Source organism: Symsagittifera roscoffensis, unplaced genomic scaffold (assembly GCF_963678635.1).
Source record: "Symsagittifera roscoffensis unplaced genomic scaffold, txSymRosc1.1 SCAFFOLD_282, whole genome shotgun sequence".
In the NCBI taxonomy this organism is placed as follows: Eukaryota; Metazoa; Xenacoelomorpha; order Acoela; family Convolutidae; genus Symsagittifera; species Symsagittifera roscoffensis.
In genome coordinates, this window is record NW_026970715.1 from 19,521 (window position 1) to 39,066 (window position 19,546).

General features: G+C 35.0%; 1 protein-coding gene across 4 annotated transcripts in view; it reads right to left on the bottom strand.

Moving 5' to 3' along the window:
• Window positions 1–19,546, bottom strand: part of LOC134855924 (uncharacterized) — a gene marked incomplete at its 5' end in the record, with an annotated part of 33,149 nt that extends 13,603 nt beyond the window's left edge. The window contains 9 exon segments of one of the 4 annotated variants that reach the window (XM_063872302.1): window positions 179–343; window positions 893–979; window positions 1,214–1,263; window positions 2,844–3,298; window positions 3,405–3,445; window positions 3,642–3,764; window positions 7,777–8,208; window positions 15,248–16,176; window positions 18,803–19,546. In XM_063872302.1, coding sequence (XP_063728372.1) covers window positions 179–343; window positions 893–979; window positions 1,214–1,263; window positions 2,844–3,298; window positions 3,405–3,445; window positions 3,642–3,764; window positions 7,777–8,208; window positions 15,248–16,165 — 2,271 coding nt within the window. 4 annotated transcript variants of the gene reach the window in all.

The window sequence follows — 19,546 nt, forward strand, 5'->3', positions numbered from 1 at the left end:
GCAAAAGTGTGAAAAAATCCGGTTTTAAATCAAGGAAGCAGTGATGAAGTAGCTAAATAACTAAGGCTTTGACCTGACAACGAATAGGTTGAACGTGGGATTTTTGCAATGTTCCTTGTTCGTTATATTTTACGATTTTGAAAAACTTTATACACTTTCACTTTTTTGGCTTGCTTACATTTGACATGACGAGAAGGTGATCCACGAGATAGTTTAGTTCGGCCGTGAACAATTCCCACACGACATCCCTCCTTTTCTTTTCGTCCTCCCCCACACTCGACTGGCTGCTGTTCCTCGCTGCCCTGGGGTTTACGTCAGCAATAACCTCCGGCCACGTCTTGTCCTGTTAAGATGAAATTTGATTAAGTTTAACTCCTAAAAACACAAATTGTTTATTGCGAGTTACAAATCAGAAGTTAGAAAAATTCTCTTGTAGTATTGAAAAACCCAAACGAGCATAAAAAAATACGACAACATAAATTAACAATTCTTAACCTTTTTTGAATCTCAAGAAATCTTTCATAATTATAACTTTTTCGATAAAATTAACACAATTTGGGCAAACTGAATCAATAAGCAAGGTTTTCATTCTGCTATGAAAACTAAAATTATAAATCCGCTTTCGAAACTAAAAACTTAATTTATCAAAATCACCATCAGCAGCAACTGTTGTCAAACACTGAAAAAAGAGAACGCAATCGATATATTACTTTGCAACCTAAATTTTATATTATTTAGTTCCTTGCAAAAAAAGTATGATTTTTTCTAAATCAAGCTCTTCATTTTTATTCCAGCAGGAGCCTAACGTGTTCATGTTTGGCTGTTCAGAAATCAGGTACAGTTTTATTTTCAATAGAGGGGCGAGCTATTAAGATCTATCGCTTCTTCTCACCCGCAGATGGATGAGGTGGTGGTCTATGGGTACCACTTTGAGTGTATCCAACGTAAGCTGGAACTCCGCTTGTTCTGACGTCTGTTTCTAAACACGGTCGCTTTATTCTTAGACTCAGTTATAATTTCGCAAGATCGATCAATGCATATGTTGAAAACATTGTCAAAATCACATCACGCTCGAGCAAAATATTCGGCATTTTCAAGTATTTTTCACAATTTCGGAAGTTTTGTCGAACATTTAGGTAGACCGAATCGATTTTCCGAACAAAAAAGATTTTTTTTTTTAATTTAAGCAACAATTTAAGTGATTCAAACTCACTTTTCCACTCTTGAAGATGTTCCAGGAAATTGGAGTTTTCTGCTTTTTATCTGAAATGAATACAAATAACATAAAAAAAGAGAGCTGAGAACAGTTGACTAATTTAAACAGGAGCCTATCAAAGATTTTCTTGGAGGGGAGAGTTTCAAAAAAAGAGAAAATTATGTAGACTTTTTAGGGTGAACAAATTGATTTCCCGAGGTCTTTTTGTCGCGTTTTTGGCACTCGCTCTCTTCTCAAAATCAATATTTTTTAGCGCAAAATGCGCTTTTGCTACCACGCATCCATGCTTCCTACCTCTTAATTTTGCCCCTGAGTTTACATAAACCAAATGAAAAACGACTATATAATTTAAGTTTTTCGAAATTCAAGAAGATTTTATGAATGAATCTTTTGATAAAACCAACTCAAATTGAGACAAAGATTGCCAGATTTGCCTAATTTTTTAAAATATTTTTTGAATAATGCTAATTTTCTGAAAAAAAAACTTTAATTTTTTAAAATTGTGTACTGCCAAAGCAGCGCAGAATGATACCCCCAAAACTAGTTTTCTTTTTTGTAAAATCAGTTTTTTTAACCTAATGGCCTATAGAAACTAACTTTTGGTTGAACGAATGTTTCTCGATTGCCTTACTTGCTCGAAATTGAACTAGAAATAAAAACAATTTAACCATTTTTTGGATATTTTTTGAAAATTATTGATGTCCTTTAAATCAGAACTGAAGACGCTTTTATTCGATATTTATCCAATTCATTCCGTTGATAATTTGTGGTATCTGATTTTGCAAACAGAAAGAACCAAAAGATGAAACACATGCAAATACAACTGTGTTCCCAATTTTCAGTAGTCGGAACAAAAAGTGATATGATAAACAGTTCTTATTTTCAACTTGCAAACAAACAAATTAAAAACTTTTTCTAAAAACGCTCTTAGTTTTTTTTTAAATTTTTGAAACTACCGCATTTGGAAATAGAGTGAAAATAGTTATCGAGAAGTCAATAGGCGCCTTCTTGCGAATTTAAGTTTAGAGCGAATAAAAAAAATCAGCAAAAACTTGCAGATTTCGAGTTTTTGAATTTTTTTTGAATTTTTAAAACTTTATAAGAAATACTGTTGTGAAAAACTGTTGAGTATAAGAAAAACTGTTGTCGAATTTCCTTAATTTTTTCTATCAAAACTTTAGGCTTTTTTGATTCTCTCATCACACTAAAAACAAAAGACGACGAAACTTGAAAAAAATTGTAGTTTTGAAAAATATATTCCGAACGCTCTGTGCTACTTGCACAGCAACCGGTTTTCCTTGTTCTAATAAATACACTAAAAAATTGAAAAGTTATATATATTTTTTTTGTTCAATTTTCTCCCAGACAAATTTTTGGTGTACAGAGTAACATAGTTTTGATCTAATTAGCTCGCCTCAATTCAAACAGGAATGGTTTCTGGATGAGTATTTAGTTATTGTTTAAAAGCTACAATTAGCGCGCATTAAGTATCCCGAATTGGCGAATTTGGCAACTTTCGAACCACTATAACCTAATAGAAAAAGTGCTGAAAAAGATATATAATTTTAGACACGAGCCTAAAGCGTATAATGAGACATGTCCGCTGCGAAAAAAAAGTAAACCTCACTTTCATATGCAGCGGCCTCTCCTATACTGTCTGTGTCATTCCAATAGAGGTAACTTCTGCTCTGGATGTCGGCAAGAGTCACTTCTGCGGGGTCAATCTCCTGTTGACCTATGCCCAACACCAAAGCACTACCCTCGGCAAACTCGTGGCCCTCACTCCCTCTTGGAACATCTTCGCACCTCTCAGGGTCAATTTTGTCCGAGAAAAAGGGCGGGGGTTCGGCAGGAGACGAGATATCGTCAGGATCCCGGTTGTTACCCCGCAGTTGGGACAATTTGGGACGTGAGCATTTGACAGTTGAGCACATGACTGTCGAGTTTGAGGGGGAGTTGTTGTAAGTGGGAGGCGATCCAGAGGCCTCTGGTGTGTCTTGGGGGCTCGTTGTTGATTTGGTGGTCGTCGATGTTTGTTTGGTGAGAGCGAAGCGACGCACCATAGCAGGAGTGTTGGTTAGGCTAGAAAATTAAGCTGTAGTTCTTAAATCGAAATTTTTCAATAATTAATAAAAAAAATTTTGTAGCAATTGGCTACAAATAGCTTTGAGAACAAACTTTTTGGTACCTGTCCATTTTGTCTTCTAAGTCACTGTCCACTTTGGGCGCCTGAAAAGGAAAATACAACTTAAAACATCAAAAAATTGTTTTGTTGACAAATTGGGAAGCATTAAGGAAATTTTATCCAATAAATTATCAGTAATAGCACCTGTTTTCTGGATAATTTCATCAAATTTTGTTAACTTTGCTCTGATGAGTGATTCAAGTTTCGATTCACACGGAGTTAAGGGACTAAAGTTCGCACCTGTGATAACCCAGCAGTGGCCCGCCTTCGCTGATTCAACGCACTGGAGGGTGGGGGCTCGCAGGGCAAATCCTCTACAACAGTTGTGCTAGGGGGGAGCTTCGATGGAAGACGCTCTCTCAGCTAAACACATCTCAGCCACATTTCAAAGGTTGACTCTACAATGTTTGCTATTTATGATTGTTATTTGCGGTCAACGGAAATGATAAAAAAGCAAACTGAAGAAAACCTCGGAGTAATCTGAACTGCTGTCTCGATCCATGCTTGTCGCGTAAAAGTAAGCAAATCTTTCAAATTCTCAGCAACAAAGTTCATAAAACATCAAAGACAACAAAACATTAAGCATAAAACAGCGATTACACTAAAAAAAATTGATTCAGTTAGTCCACTTTATATTTGAAAAACAAACCAGACATCGAGTTTTTAGACTAAAGTTTCAGAAAACATTTTGGCATTCAGTGTAAAAACTTTCAGCCCAATTTTTAAACGCAAGCAAAATGCGTATCTAAACATGATCTCAATTAGCTGGAACCACAAACCTAATTCATCTAAGCCACAATACAATTTACATACACTATATTTGAATTGAGCTCAAAGAACAGATTTGTTCGTGCCTGGCGGACATTAAAAATCTAGGCTGCTCAAGTCGCAATTTACAAATTCATTCATGTTTCCTTCTAAGTACTCGTTTTTTTACTGCATCTGATTGAGCGAAAATAGCCTTTTACTAGATTTAAATTTATTGCGCCTCCAATTCATTCAAATGTTCGGCATCACTGAAGGAAGACATGTTAGGTGATATTTTCATGACCGTAATCGATGTAAAAAATTGGAAAAAGGGATGTAACAATAACCAACTGTCATTTATTTTGTAACATTTGCCCGGATTGATGTCCTGTTTTGCCCTTTTTAAACAGATCATTAATTCTGACTTTTCGATGAATCAGTTCTAATGTTTTTGTTTTTTATCTCTGATCTAGGCCAAAAAAAGAGCTGACACATAGCTATGACAGAGCCGTGTTTTCGCTGAATCATAATTGAATTATTACTGATTTTGCTCCGAGGTAACGAGGGTTGTCTCTTGTGACCTAACAGCCATTTTTAAAATAATGCTATGACAGACGTCTCAGACTGTCTAATGATATTTCTCTCATGATACAACACTCGTCTGACCTCCATGCACGAAAAGTACTTCTCATATAATTTCACACAAGAGCAAGGATAGCCGGTTGCTGTGCAAGTAGCACCGAAAGTTCTGACAATGTTCTTAAAAATGCATGAGAAGTTATTATTTTTTTTAAAAAAAATTGCGTCATTTTGTTTTCGCTGGTGGCAAGATAAAATGGTCTTACGAAAACCTATCCCTACTGACAAGAATAAAATTACAGTCAGCTTCATTCAGATAATGTAGCAGATACCTAAAAAATACAGTTTCAGATACTTTTTTGTATACTCATTTTATTCAGATTATATACAGATTGTATTCAAATTCTCCAGACTATCAAACAAACGAGAAATAGTGGGGAAAAATATTAAGCTTTTCAATTGACTTATCGTTATTTGAGGGCAAGTAATATCCAAATTTTCAGCAGTTAAAACAATTTTTTTTGTATTTTGAAGCTTTTATACAATATTTGGCTAACAAAAATGAGAGTAGAACACTAATAATGAAAATGAAATTTGAAAAAATTTTGCATTGTCGTGTTTCTCATTACCAAGGGAACTTTTAGCACAGTTTGAATACCTTAAACGCAATAGTTTGCGGCAAAAAACTCTCCTCGAGTGACTCTTGTTCGTTTTAGTTTTAGTACACAAACTTGCTCATGCTTCGAAACAAATAAAAGTAAACTTCAATTAAATTTGTTGAATTTTGATGAATTTCATGACTTTGTAAAAATCAATTTGAATCCATTTTTTTATGCAAAAAAAATCGAATTCTTTTCTACCGTAAGAGTTCATTTATTCCATTTTAAATTGCTTCTCGTTTCCAAATGGGCTACCATAAATCAATTTCTATGGTGTATTTTGTCTGTTAAAAATTGCTTTATATTGATTTCAATCCCAAGCTTGTCAAAATGATGGCGCTTTTCGTTTTCATATTTTGTTTTTTAAAATTAAAAGTTTCCTAATTTCAGCATAAATTTCACAATAAACTATTTTTGATCTTTCTTATGAATTGAGAAAAACCCCAATGCAAATTTTTTTTTAACTAAGAAATTTGATTTCAATTTCGTTTTTAAAGCAAGGGTTTTTTCTAACCATTGAAAATGGGCAGGTACTTTGTATTCGGGTGTGTTTTAGTTTTTTTCTTTTTGTTTTCACGCAAAGTAAGGTATCACAATTATCCATCGGAAAGGGTTGAGTTATATATCTTATTGAAAACCCTATCATTCTTGATTTAAACCACATTATAAAAGTGTCATCGACATTAATTCGTGTCCACCTTAGAAAGGGCCGTGAAAAATCGGCTTCAAATTTTTGATTTTTTGTCTCAATTTGAGCCAATGAGGCAAGCGAGCAGCATTACAACAGCTGAAATGCCTAATTATGCCTTATTCACAACAAGTTCGAATGTCAGCAAATAATTCGATTTTAAGCAGGTAAACTAGCTTTTGGAGTTTTTAGCTTCATTTTGGGAACCAAAACTTCAAAAATTTTGAAAATTTGCCCAAAAAATCTTTTTTTTTTAAATTTAATGATTTTTTTAAGTTTTTTGTGCTTTTTTTTCAAGAAAAAATTTTTCTCCCATTTGCCTATGCTACTATGACTGTCTAATACGCCTAAATTATGTTTTTACATCAGATCGTTTTATCACACCAAGCAGAAAAACTGCACTGAACTGAAAAAAAAACTTTCTAAACCGTAGTTTTCTAAAGACTATGGTCGGAACGTTCTGTGCAATTTGCATTTTAACCAGCTAACCTTGTTTTGTAATATTGATTATGATGAGCGCGAGCTCATATTGGAGCAAAAGAATTGTTTGTAATTCAGGGTATAATTCTGATTCTTCCGACTGCACTTTCAGGTCAATTTAAATTTTTCCTGGTTAAATAATTCAAGAAAAAATGAAAAAAAAATATCAATTTTTTGTTCTTTCTATCTCCTCACAAGCCATGTTAAAAGAAAGGGTGTATTTAGCGTTTTTTTTTTATAAAACTAAGTGGTAGGCTTCGATTTATTTTGGAATGTATTAAGCCGCCTATTGCGTGTGTTATCAGAACGCAAATATTTGCGCGTTAATTATCCCAAATTGGTTAAATTCCAAATTTTCAAATCTTCATATTTTCAAGAATTAAATTACAGGTGGAAGTTCTTACCTTTGAGCTCCAGACAATACGATCTTAAAGTTAGTAAAAAAATTTCTGGTCTATAACGAATGTATATTTTAAAAAAGTCGAAAATTCCACGATTAAAAAAAACCAGGTTAGGTGGGCGGTCGTTTACTTTCCACGTCCCGCTACCGGCTTCAGCGTAAAATTACTGGATACTGTACGATGACTTATTAGATCCTGAATTTGCGCGTGGAAAAAAGTTTTAAGAAATGCTAAAACACCCATATTCAGTATCAAAGTTTCAAGTAAGGTACCCAAATTCGATGGTCCATTAAAAAAAGAACTCATAGGAATTTTGTCCGTAAAACGTAATTTGGTTTCATTACTCGTTTAGTTGTTTCTTACCAATTATCAACCAGTTCGAAGATCTGTCGTTAGTTTTTTTTCTTCATTTTTTCTGTTTTTTTTTTCAACAGAAATCAGTTCTGCTTTCAGAGCGGGAGTTTATTGACATAAATATTTGCGAAAAAGCGAACACTTGACGTTCGTTATGTTATGGAAATGAAATTAGGAGCACGCGCTTAAGGAAAAGATATTCAACTAATAGTGAAACATCTAGCACGTTCAAATGGGATAAATAAAATTTAACAATTATCTGGGGGGTCAGGTCACACAGTCAATAACCGTCTAAAAAGTTTACAAAACGCATTCACAGTTATAGACTGCAACACTAAATAACCAAAATTAAATGCAAACAAAATGTAAGAAAAAAAAACAATTGCGTTCACTTTTTGCTAGATTGACCATTGGTCATATCTGTCGACTTTTTTAAGCAACGGAAACTAAAGCTAAATCACGTTTACCCATAGACTCACCACCCGCTCGTCTAAGTGCGGCTGCGGAACCTGCAGCATGGAGCACTTGCGTGCCCTGAAACCTTGCATGATCTCCATGCTGCCCGACTCACGCCTTTCGCTTGGTCCAGGAATCGAAATCGATTCGGTTATAGACCCCGGACTGCGGGCGAATACGAGATCCAGACTGTCTTCGAATGTCTCAGGATCTGCCAACGTTGGGGCTATATCGATTTGTTGATAATGAGAATAGTAAAACTGACACTGAGGGTTGGGACAGTTTTGTGAGTATTTAGAGGTGCAACAAGTGCAGTCCAAGTCCTCCGAGGACTGTTCATCGTCGATGACAACGGGAACTGTGACGCCCATTTCAGTGTCTTCGACTATTATTTCAATAGTGCAGCCCCTCAAAGCACTGCTAAAATCTGATTGATCCGAATGCTGCTTTTGGAAGACAAGTAAATCACATTGGGTTTTTTGGTATTAATGATGGAATTCATAGTAATCAGTTCACTGTTTTATTGTTTGAAAACTAATTATTTACGTACTTCCAAGAATAAGAAAATAAGATGCCAATCTACATTTAAATCTCACAAAATAAACAAAATAGACGAAGAGAGTTTTAAAAACATTGAACCAATAATACATTTTCTTTCAATTTATGATGAAATCAACTTGAATATAATAAAAAACTTAAATTGACTGTTTTCGGCGGACGAATTGAAAGAAAAACTTGTGGCTTGTACCGAAAAAATTTGGTTTTTTCACTTTTCATTCTAAATTTTGTTACAAAAGATGCTGATAAAAAATTGACACCTTTTTTCTATGCAAATTTTATCTGATATAAGCGAGCAGATGAAAATTATAAGCAAATATTTCAGCTAATAGTTAAGGCAGGACGAGCGACCGTTGAAATATTGAAGTTTTTTGCAAGCTCATTGTCGGTTCGTCTTCTTCCAGTATCAGTAGCCACAGGAGGCCGCTCAATTGGTTGACATCCCCCCTGAGGTCCCCCTTTCCACTACAGTGCTGATTTAAATTATCCGGACAAAACGAACATAACTTGAATTTTCAAACGCGTTTTTCTCAAATTGGGTTAACATTAGACAAAAAATGAAGGGATCAAAAGTTGCTTAGAATTTCACCAGAATTAATATGGTGCCATTTTCTCCAAAATTCTCAACAAAAATTTTACCCCAAAATGGGTCATTTTGGCTTTTTTCAATTAATCAAGAATTACGCTGAAACTACTTTGTTAATTGATGAGAAAATTTTATCACAGGAAGCCTCTTACGCAGCTCAACAAAGTTTAAGAAAGGTTAAGTCTTCAAAAACCAGTAAGAGAGAAAAAATTTTCACTCGATAGTCAACAAATATGATTTTTACTATATAAAACCCAGAATGTCTGTTTAAAAAAAATTAAAAAATTTGCGCAAATTTTTGGAGATTTAACCTTTGTTAAATTTTGTTGAGCTGCGTAGGAGGCTTCCTGTGACAAAATTTTCTTATCAATTAACAAAGAAGTTTCAGCGTAATTCTTGATTAACTGAAAAAAAGCCAAAATGATCCATTTTTGGGGTAAAATTTTTGTTGAGAATTTCGGAGAAAAAAGGTTATCTATTATTGTCTAATGTTAACCCAATTTGAGAAAAACGCGTTTGAGAATTCAAGTTTTGTTCGTTTTTTTTCCAGATAATTTAAATCAGCAGTGTATTTTGAGATATCCATTTTTGGTTGACTGACCCTAAAGTTTTTCAAAAGAAGCCTATATTCTAATTTTGAGGGGGAGCCGCGCGCCGAAAAAACGCGATTTTTTGGTCAAAGTTTTCCAAAAACCGCCTAAAAATGCATTTTTTGGTCTGTTTTTTTTTTCAAAAATCTGCTTGTGGTGCTAAAAGTTTTGTCAAACTAGGGTCTTTACATTGATATGGGACAACTCAGAAATTAATTTTGGTCGGCCTAAAAAAAGTCGATAAATTTTTCGAATTTTTTACGAAAATCCGTCCCTCCACCAAGAAAATCCTAGATCCGTCCCTGCCTTGAAGTGTGAAAAAATTAATTATGATAACGGGCTCTTTTTTGTGCAAGATTAGTTACCTCTCGAAAACTCCGAGGATATTGATGTAGTTTTAAATTATAAACATTTTCTCAGTTGTGATTCGGTTTTTTCCAAGTAAATTAAAGAAATTTAGAGTGAAACCAGTCTAGTCTGAATATTTTGTTTTTTATACGAATTTAACAAGATGTTTTTTCACTTTTTCAGACCTTTTTTCCTGACCAGGTTTTATCTCATGTAGTTGTTTCCGAAGCTCCAAACGCTGCATTCTAGCTGCTTTCGAAAGGAACGATAATTGGCATAGAACTAGTCTGTTTCATCAAACAAAAGTTACTCGAAATCTAAAAAAAATCAATAAATGATTCAAAAACCATGGAATGATTTTTTGAGTTATTTAGGAAGTTTAGTCAGAATAACCTATTGTTAAAGAAGGTTTTCTCAAAGAAATGTAATCCAAAGAAAAGCAGATTATCTGCCAGGTAGTCTACTTTTCTTTAGATGAAAGCTTTTTGCGCATAATAGCATAAGAATGCCGCATCATACGATTCCCGCATATTAGCCCACAAAGCTCTTCTTGCATGTCCATGCATCTTTGAACAAAGTTGAAAAATGAGTTCATTAAGTTTTTGTACATCAAAAAAATGCTTTAATTTGAAAATTTTTTTATTGAAGGCCTGATTTTTCTATACGAAAAATATAGAAAAGTCTGAAACTATAAAACTTTGATATTTCAATTTTTCAAGTGACACAACCAAAAATTAGGATCATAGTGTGGATACTAAATAAAGGATTAGCATGGTGTTGTAACATGAAAAAACAATTGCTGTGCAAGTGGCAAAGAGTGTTCCAAACACTACAACACAAGAAAAGAATACCAACAAAATTTGTTCATTTTTTTTACTTTCAAGACTAATTTTTCTAAAGAAGAGTGACTGAAATAGGCAACAAAACAGAGAAGCTAGAAGTAATGTTAACTTAAAAACGTTCAAAGCCAAATTTATTTTTGTTGTCATCAGTTTTGACGAAAGTTGTCTGAAAACCGAAAATATCCCGATTTAAACCGCTTCAAAACTTTGTCGTATATTCACTCACTTAAAGAGTTCTCCATAAAGTACCGGCACCGAGCGCCCATGGAATCTAATCGATTATAATGGATTCCCTAGACAAAAACAATCCATTATAATCCAATACAGAAGTAAAATTCAGGCCACGAAAATGATTATATTGCCATTATAACCGGTTATAATCCATTATTTCCGGCCTTAAAATCGATTAATTTTGCCAAGATAATCCATTATAATCAGTTATTTTTGATAAAAAAATTTCCATTATACTTCATTATAATCTATTATAATCCATTTTGTTTTTAGAACTAAATTCGATTAATTTTGCAGTTTTGCAAATTTTACAGTAAATTTAGAAAAATGTATGCTATGATTTCTACAAAACGCCATGTCTCAACGTCAAACCCTTAAGTTTTTTTTTTACCGAGGGGGCGGTTAACTGGGGGTTGTCAATCACTAACGCCCTCCCTAAAATCAACCAATCAACCAATAAATAACCCTGCCCCTGTGTTCAAACATAAGGGGGGGGGGGGTGATCGGCAGTTGTGGTAAACTGGCAGGGGTGAACGGGGGGGGGGGGGGGGGGGGTGTGGGGGTAACAGGTGGGGGCTAAACTAGCAGGGTGTAAACGGTGGGCGGTTAAGTAAACTGAGGGAGGCGGTAAAAAAAGGGGGGCTAAAGTAAACTGGGTGGGTACAATCAGAATATATAAAACTATAAGACAAAAAAACATAAAATATATTGCGAAATGTAGGTTTTTATGAAACCTACGTAGCAACTGAAGTTGCAAATTTCATGAAAAAGCCGTCTCGAAAAAACCGATTATAATTAATTAGAATTGATTATAATGGATTATAGTGGCATAAAAAATATAGGAATAATTATCCTTTTTTAATAGGTTATAATTGATTATTTTGTGTACATTTATAGATACTGACCATTTTATGACAATGTAATCAATTATGATCACTGGCGCTCGGTGCGGGTAGTCACATTTGACAGAGAAAAACCGGGCTTTTTTCCAGATTCCCTCCTTTCAAAATCAATTTTGAAAATATTTTTTAATGTTGTCATAATGCAATGAAATTTGGCGTGGTGAACAAATTAACAACTGTGAAGAGATTTGTTCTTCATACTTAACAGCGTAACATCCCGCATTTAGGCATAATAAGACGTAATACAAACATAAAACTCGGTATTTTGAAAGAAGCGGAATTGGAAAAGAGCCAAAAACCGACCCAAACCCAAAGTTTTTTTTACTCTTCGAGTATTCAAAGCAAAAACGCACAAAGTTCAGACAATTTTAAATCAACAAAAAAATACGATTTTTTCTCATACTTTTTGATACAACTGATGACAACAAAAATAAATTTGGCTTTGAACGTTTTTTAGTTAACATTACTTCTAGCTTCTCTGTTTTGTTGCCTAATTCAGTCACTCTTCTTTAGAAAAATTAGTCTTGAAAGTAAAAAAAATGAACAAATTTTGTTGGTATTCTTTTCTTGTGTTGTAGTGTTTGGAACACTCTTTGCCACTTGCACAGCAATTGTTTTTTCATGTTACAACACCATGCTAATCCTTTATTTAGTATCCACACTATGATTCTAAGGCCTTCAATAAAATCAGGCTCTTCTTTAGAAAAATTAATCTTTGAAGTAAATCCATCTGAAAAACAGACAGTACTAATTTTAACAGGGAAACAGTTTGAAAGATTTGATAACCCAATATTTAAATTGATGAATCGTTTTGCAAAAAAATCGAAAAAAAAGACAAAAAAATGGTCCAACCAAACTCAATGTTTAAAAAAAATCAATATTTTGCGTCAAAAAACTTTTGAAAAGGAAAAATAGGAATCAAGACTGTTCGTATCAGGGCAAAATCCTGAATGTTCCGACTGCCTCTTAGAGTCTTTGGAACAGTAATAACAAGAAAAACTGAATTGGAATAAATAAAGTTTAAATCGAGATTTTATGTGAAAACCATGTCCCCACATGCCATATAAAGTAAAAAGTGTTAGATTTCGCGCCTGGTAACAAACTGATTAGGGCAAATAATCTTCCTTCAACCAATTTAGAACGAATCCTCAGACGGATTAAACCTCCGCTCACGCGTTAATAGCGCGAAATCTATCGCACGTTAATTGTCTCAAATTGGCCAAAATGGCAGTTTCTAAACCGCCATAACTTTACCAAAAAAGATCAAAGGTGAAATAAAGGTCAAATTTAAGCTCAGGACAACAATAACTCATAAATGATATTTAAAAAATTCCGTCAAAAAGGGCTAGTTAAAAAATCAAAATTTGTCTGAAGAAAAAAAAACCACCTCGAGCACAAACGTTCCGTTATTTTCGTAGCGAAAGTCGGAAAAACAATTTTTACCTTGAACCACTCTTCCAAATTCAAGGTATACGAGTAGCAAAAAGATTTTTGAAAAGTTCCTATTCCCCCTCAAAATTTATGATTTGTTTTGCGAAAAATGATGAACCAAAATTTTTTCTGTAAGCCCCAACCCACTACATGCCACAGTAATAGAAGTAATGTTTTTCATCTTTCAATCATTGCTTATATCAAAAAGCTTGTCTTACAAAAGTTGGAACCATAAACTCTCAAAAAATGACCAATAGGCGTTTTTAATCACAATAGCTGTGGGAAAAAAGGTCACAGAAAAATATTTTTTGAGTTATGGGCTCAGGGCATTATCTTAGTGGCATGATATCTGTGAAAAATGGCATTAAAAACGATACTGTTGCTCTTTCTCTTATTCCCCACTTCACATACTTTAATAAGAGTCAAAACTGTTAACTAATAAATCGAAATTCGTCTGGTGAAAAAAACAACCCCAGCACTTATATCCATCACTTTCTTCGTAAGGAAGAACAAAAATCATCTAGAGTAACAGAGAATCTCTAAAATTCATTCCATGAGCTACCAGCGAAAGACTGCCAGGAAAAATTATCATCAGTGAAATGTTAAGTGCAAACGTACAATATATACAGAAGCGGATTTAGGTGAGGGTGGGGGTAGGGGCGTATGGCGAACGCCTCACTCCCTCCCTGATCAGAAAATTCACCCTCTCACGACCAAAAGGGTCCCTCTTCAGGCCTATTTTAAGACATCCATTTTTGGCCGACCGAAAAAAATTTGAAAGAGCGTTTGGCGCCAATGTATAGTGATTTTGAGGGTGGAAGATTTTTTTTGTCAAAATTTTCCAAAAATTGCCCAAAAACACTTTTTTAGCTTCTTTTTTAAAAACTTGCCTGCGGCGCAAAATTTTTTGTCAAAAAAGGGTTTTATAGTTTTCTATGAGCACTCGCAAAATCTATCAATTTGGTTGACCTAAAAAAGGTCAATACAACTTGTCGCCCCCTCGAGAAAATTCTAGATCTGTCTCTGCGCATAGTGAAGTGTCGGATAAGAGCAAATTAATTCTTTGACAAAGCGTATCAGTTTCGGAATCCTATACATCAGCCTATCTTCATTTCCTCTGTTACCATTTTGCATGGTGTCAGATGACACCGAGACGGGAAATAAGATTAATTCGATATTTCCAATTTAATCTCTAGGGTAATTTCTTTCACGGGTACTACTTCTATAACCAAAGGACCGAACGGCTGAAAATACCCAATCAATCAACGGTCTGTTGAACTTCAAAAATCGACTGATTTGCTAACTTAATTGCTTTCGAATTTTTGATTAGTGAATTCTGATTGGCAAGCATAGCTTTCGGGGTTTTTCTATCCGCGCGAGTATTTTTCAAAGAAGAAGGACGAGCTCCTTAATGCGTTCTGCTCAAAATTGTGTAGCGAACGGTGAACAAGTCGAGCAGCATTAGTTCCAATTAAATTAGGGAAACTTTTCGAACCCTGCAAAATCATACCGGTAGATAAAAATAGCCCCATTATTTGTCCAATTAGTGCGAAATGCATATAATGCCCGATGCTTTGGTAATTGAAATTCATAGACCCAACAAATTTCAAACGGAAAGGTATAATTACACCTTGGTTAATCTTTTTTAACGAACCTCTTTGAAATTTGAAAATAAAAAGATTTGTTTCCTGTTCAGTTATAGTGGTGGTTCATTTCGTAATTTAAAGAGACCGGTGTTTTTGTGATCTAGTAGCAGGGAAGTTTTTCTTCCGCTAAATGGGCCGCAGAAAAACAATCATAACAAAAATGTCTGTTGTTTGAAAATGCAGATTTGTTTTCAAGCTAAAAACAGTATAGACTACAAAGCTGTTTGTGAAACCAACGAAAAAACTGCTGTATAAGAAAAAAATAAGTTTGAAGAGAATATGTTTCAAAAAATTTGTTTTAGAAAAAAAAAACACGTTTTTGGAAAATGAAACTGTAGATAGTCATACCTCCGGGACACTTTTTGATGTTGAAATTGGCAGCCAATCAGCGGACGCCGTGTTTGTCATTCGCTGTAGCAACGAAGGAAACCACTTGTCCATTAAGGGACCCTCGCTCGCCTTTCTCCCATACGCAAAGTTTCTCGCAGCCCCCGAAGTTACTGACTCGGCATTCGTCGCCGAATTCCGACGACTGATATTCGGACTTAAACTGCCCCGTCGGCTATCGTCAGATGAGTACTCGAGCGACATTCGGCGCCAATATGACGAGATTTTTCTTCGGATTCCGAGGTACTTTTCATTGTTGTCGGTTACGATGATCGACGGCAGTGCGGGCGCAGGAGCACTTGCGATTGCTTGGTTATCATTTTCCGAGACGACGCTCTCGTCTTTCGATTCAACTTCAATTTCAGCTTCTGAGTCGCTGTTTGAAAGCTGCTTGATTCGCATTTGATGCGTCAGCGAACTGTTTCGTCGACTGTTGCACCGACTTCGGATCGAAGGTGAGTCGGCTTGCGATGTTTGGGTTCCGATTTCGGAAAACGTTTTCTGGGAGCTGAGTTGGCACGCAACGTCGTTTCTTGGTGCTTCAATTGATATTTGAGGGATAATATTCACCCTATTGTTTGGATTATGCAAGAAAGGCGATGATCCTGTTGATTTGGCTCGGCTCCTTCTGAAAAAGTCTGGAATGCGAAAAGGTCTCTTGGAATTGTTGTGATTCATTTCTAGGTTATTTGCGCCCAGTTTGTTGCTATTTCGATGATAACCAGTGTCCTGGATTGGAGCTGCAGGTTGATTTTTGTTTGCTGGAGTGTTCGACTTTCTGAATTTAAATGAGAGCTTCCTCGAAAGAGTAAAGCGACTACCAAAGCTGCCGCCACGAGAATCACTAGCAATGGAATCATTTCTTGAAATATTCGACATATTTCGCTGGTCTAAACAGGTTTAGAGCTGAACTACAAATTGGTTAATTAGGGCGAAGTCATCGAGCTAGTTTTTTGGCCATAAATTTGATCTACAAAAACCACAATTGCATAAAACCACAATTAAGTAAAACAGTAGCAGCTACAAGCGACCCATATTACAATTATTTGGCTTTGATTATTCTTCAAATTGGTCTAAAAACATTCAAATTTATTGATTTAAGGGTGCCTCGACTTTCTCAGGTTTCAGCAGTCGTTATAACTTAACAAGACAAGCCACCTGTTTTTATAAATAACATCGGTTCAGTATTTGATCATTAGTTTTTGCCAAATGTAACAATCAAAACTTTCCCTGAAAATTGTAAATTGCACAGCAAGTGAATTAAAAACAATTTTTTTGTGGTTCACAACCTCACTAGGTAAACGAGCTTAATGATAGCCACGTGGATTTAGTATTTCAGAAAAATGTACTGATTCAAAACAGCGAAAATTTGCTGAAATTTCAGAATTCTTCTGAGTGAAAATCTCAGGTTACTATTATTTACCATTTTTTGACAGATTTCGAATGGAATTGACACATTTTGAGGATTCAGCTACAGTAGTTGTTTTCCCCAAAAATTATAATTTGAAGGGTGTGAGCTTGATTGACAATCGATTTACACCAAACCAAATTGTAGTTGAGCCACAAACAAAGTCGTATTTGATGCACGAAATGAAATTTAGGAACAAACATGAAATTTTGAAACGACTAATAAATTTATTTTCATAAGCACCTACTGCCCTTTCATATTATTACAAAAGTTGTTTATAGAGAAAAATCGCTCGTCTTAAGCTTGCTTTTTTTCAATTAAATCGTAAATTGGTAATAGCTAAAAAAGAGAATTCATAAGAAGAAAGCTCGTATCTGAGCAAAACTCTATTGTCTATTGCGTGTGTTCTCTGAGAAAAATGGATGAAACTTTGAAAGAAGTTTCAAGTTTTTTTAGAGTTTCTCTCAAAAACTCATCACCCTACACGCTATGTAAAGCAGCGAGTAATGAATTATGCTAAAATTTAAGTATCAAAAAGATCAACTAGCGTGATTCAATTCAGTTTGGAATGATTTCTATGACCGATTAAAATCCTTTTATGCGTAAAAAAACAAAAGATAAATCGCGCGTTAACTACCCGCAATTAGGTTCATAAATAACAAGACTGCTCGTATCAGGGCGAGCCCCTGAAAGTTCCGACTGCCTTTTAACGTTTATGGAGCAGTAATAACATAAAAAACATAAAAAAAATTAAATGAAATAAAATAAAATTTAAAAAAAATTTCTCAATTTTGAAAAAAAAAATATGAAAACCATCTCCCCACGCGCCATATAAAGAACAAAACAATAGATTTCGCTCCTTGTAACAAATCAATTATGGCAAATGAGCTTCTTTCAACCACTTTGGAACGATTATAAGACGGATTAAATATCCGCTTACGCGTTAATATCGCGAAAGTGTATCGCGCGTTAATTGTCCAAATTGGCCAAAATGGCAATCTTTAAACCCCCATAACTTTACGAAAATGATCACAGGTAAGAATATCTTTTCAAATTTAAGCTCAGTACAACAATACTTTTTGAATGATATTAAAAAATTTCGTCAAAAATGGCTAGTTAAAAAGTCAAAATTTGTCTGAAGAAAAAAAAACCCACCCCGAGAACAAATATTCCGTTACTTTCGTATCGAAAGTCGGAACAATAAAATCTGTAATAAATCATTTTAATCCGTTAGAAATCATTGCAATTCATTATAAAAGATGATACTGGAATAAAGTAATTTCTTTATTGTTTGGTGTACAATCAATTATTTTTCCAGCTTTTGTAACGAAAGTAACGGAACATTTGTGCTCGGGTGATTTGTTTTTTCTTCAGACAAGTTTCGACTTTTTAACTAGTCATTTTGACAATTTTTTTAAAAAATACTTCAAAAATTTTTGTGTCCTGAGCTTAATATGAGAGAATATTTCCCCTGTGTTCATGGGTTCTGAAAATTATGGAGGTTTAAAGATTGTCATTTTGGCCAATTTGGCACAATTTACGCGCGATTTATTTCACGCTTTTGACACGTCAGCGGAGAATTAATCTGACTTAGAAATAGTTCCCAATAAGTTAAAGGAAGCTTATTTAAGATATTTGATTTCTTACTAGGAACGAAATTTATGTCTTTCTACTTCATATTGCGTGTGGGGGGATGATTTTCGCAAAAATCTGAAACTAAAAAAATTGTCATTTTATTTTGTTACATTTAATTTTTTGATATTCTTATTGCTCCATAGACCTTAAAAGGTAGTCGGAAAAATCAGGGCTTTACCCTGATACGAGCAGTCTTGTTAATTCTTGTTAAATGATTATTTTAGGGTATAACGGAGACAGACCTTGAAAATCCGACATAATCGATTATAATCCATGGAACCTCATTGCAGGTATCCCAAGTTTCAAAAAACCACCCGAGTACAAATAGTTCGTCACTTTCTTCGAAAGTCGGATAGCAAGATCCGTTTGCACCAATATTGCTTGTAGCTGTAAAGCCTTGCGCAATTTATTTAATGATTTTAAATTTGAAACTGTTTTCTTTGGCAAAAAAAATCAGAATAACTGGAACTTACCAAATGTGACTGAAAAAGAGTGCGACCTCAAAGATTGCTGAGAGTCTGAACTAAATGTCAAATTAATGGCTGGGTCCAACGAGCCCACTCGGCTCGGCACTTGCGCCCGACTTCGAGACCTGTTGTCGCGGGCCAATCAGAAATCCTTTTTTGCTCGACTCCTTGCAGTTCGTTCAACAATAAACTAGTTAAGGCTTGATAATCTGTACTGGATGGGAGGTTTTTACTGTTTTCATCTGAATCATTAACAGACACAACATAAGCAGTGGTATAAATCAAATTGGAGTAATTCGAGAGTTCCAGGCTAGCAGGGTTCGCTGATGGCTTTTTAGCGCAATTCGAGTAATTGGTTAGTATATTTCGGCTTTGAAGAGACGGGCCTTTCACAATGTCTTGTAATCATTGTGTTCGCTTTGAGAAGCTCTTTTTACCAAACACTGCTGTTGCACACGGAGCTTTTCTTTTCTTTTTGTTGGGAAGGGCTTTGAACTTGAAGAGCTCACAGCATTTGAGGGGGGTAACGTGTTGGGGGGAATAATACTTGCCACCCCACTATCTCCGTCGGCACTTTTCTTCTAATTTCTCCCACTTCAGATTCAGACTTCTGCTGCTCTGAACAAGCACTGGATCGAAAATTATCTGAATTTATCAACTTCTGGCACTCTTCCTGGCATAAGCGACATTTCTGTTTTTCTTCACTTGCAGCGGGTTTTGTTTGGAAAATGAACTTGCGTCCGACTGACG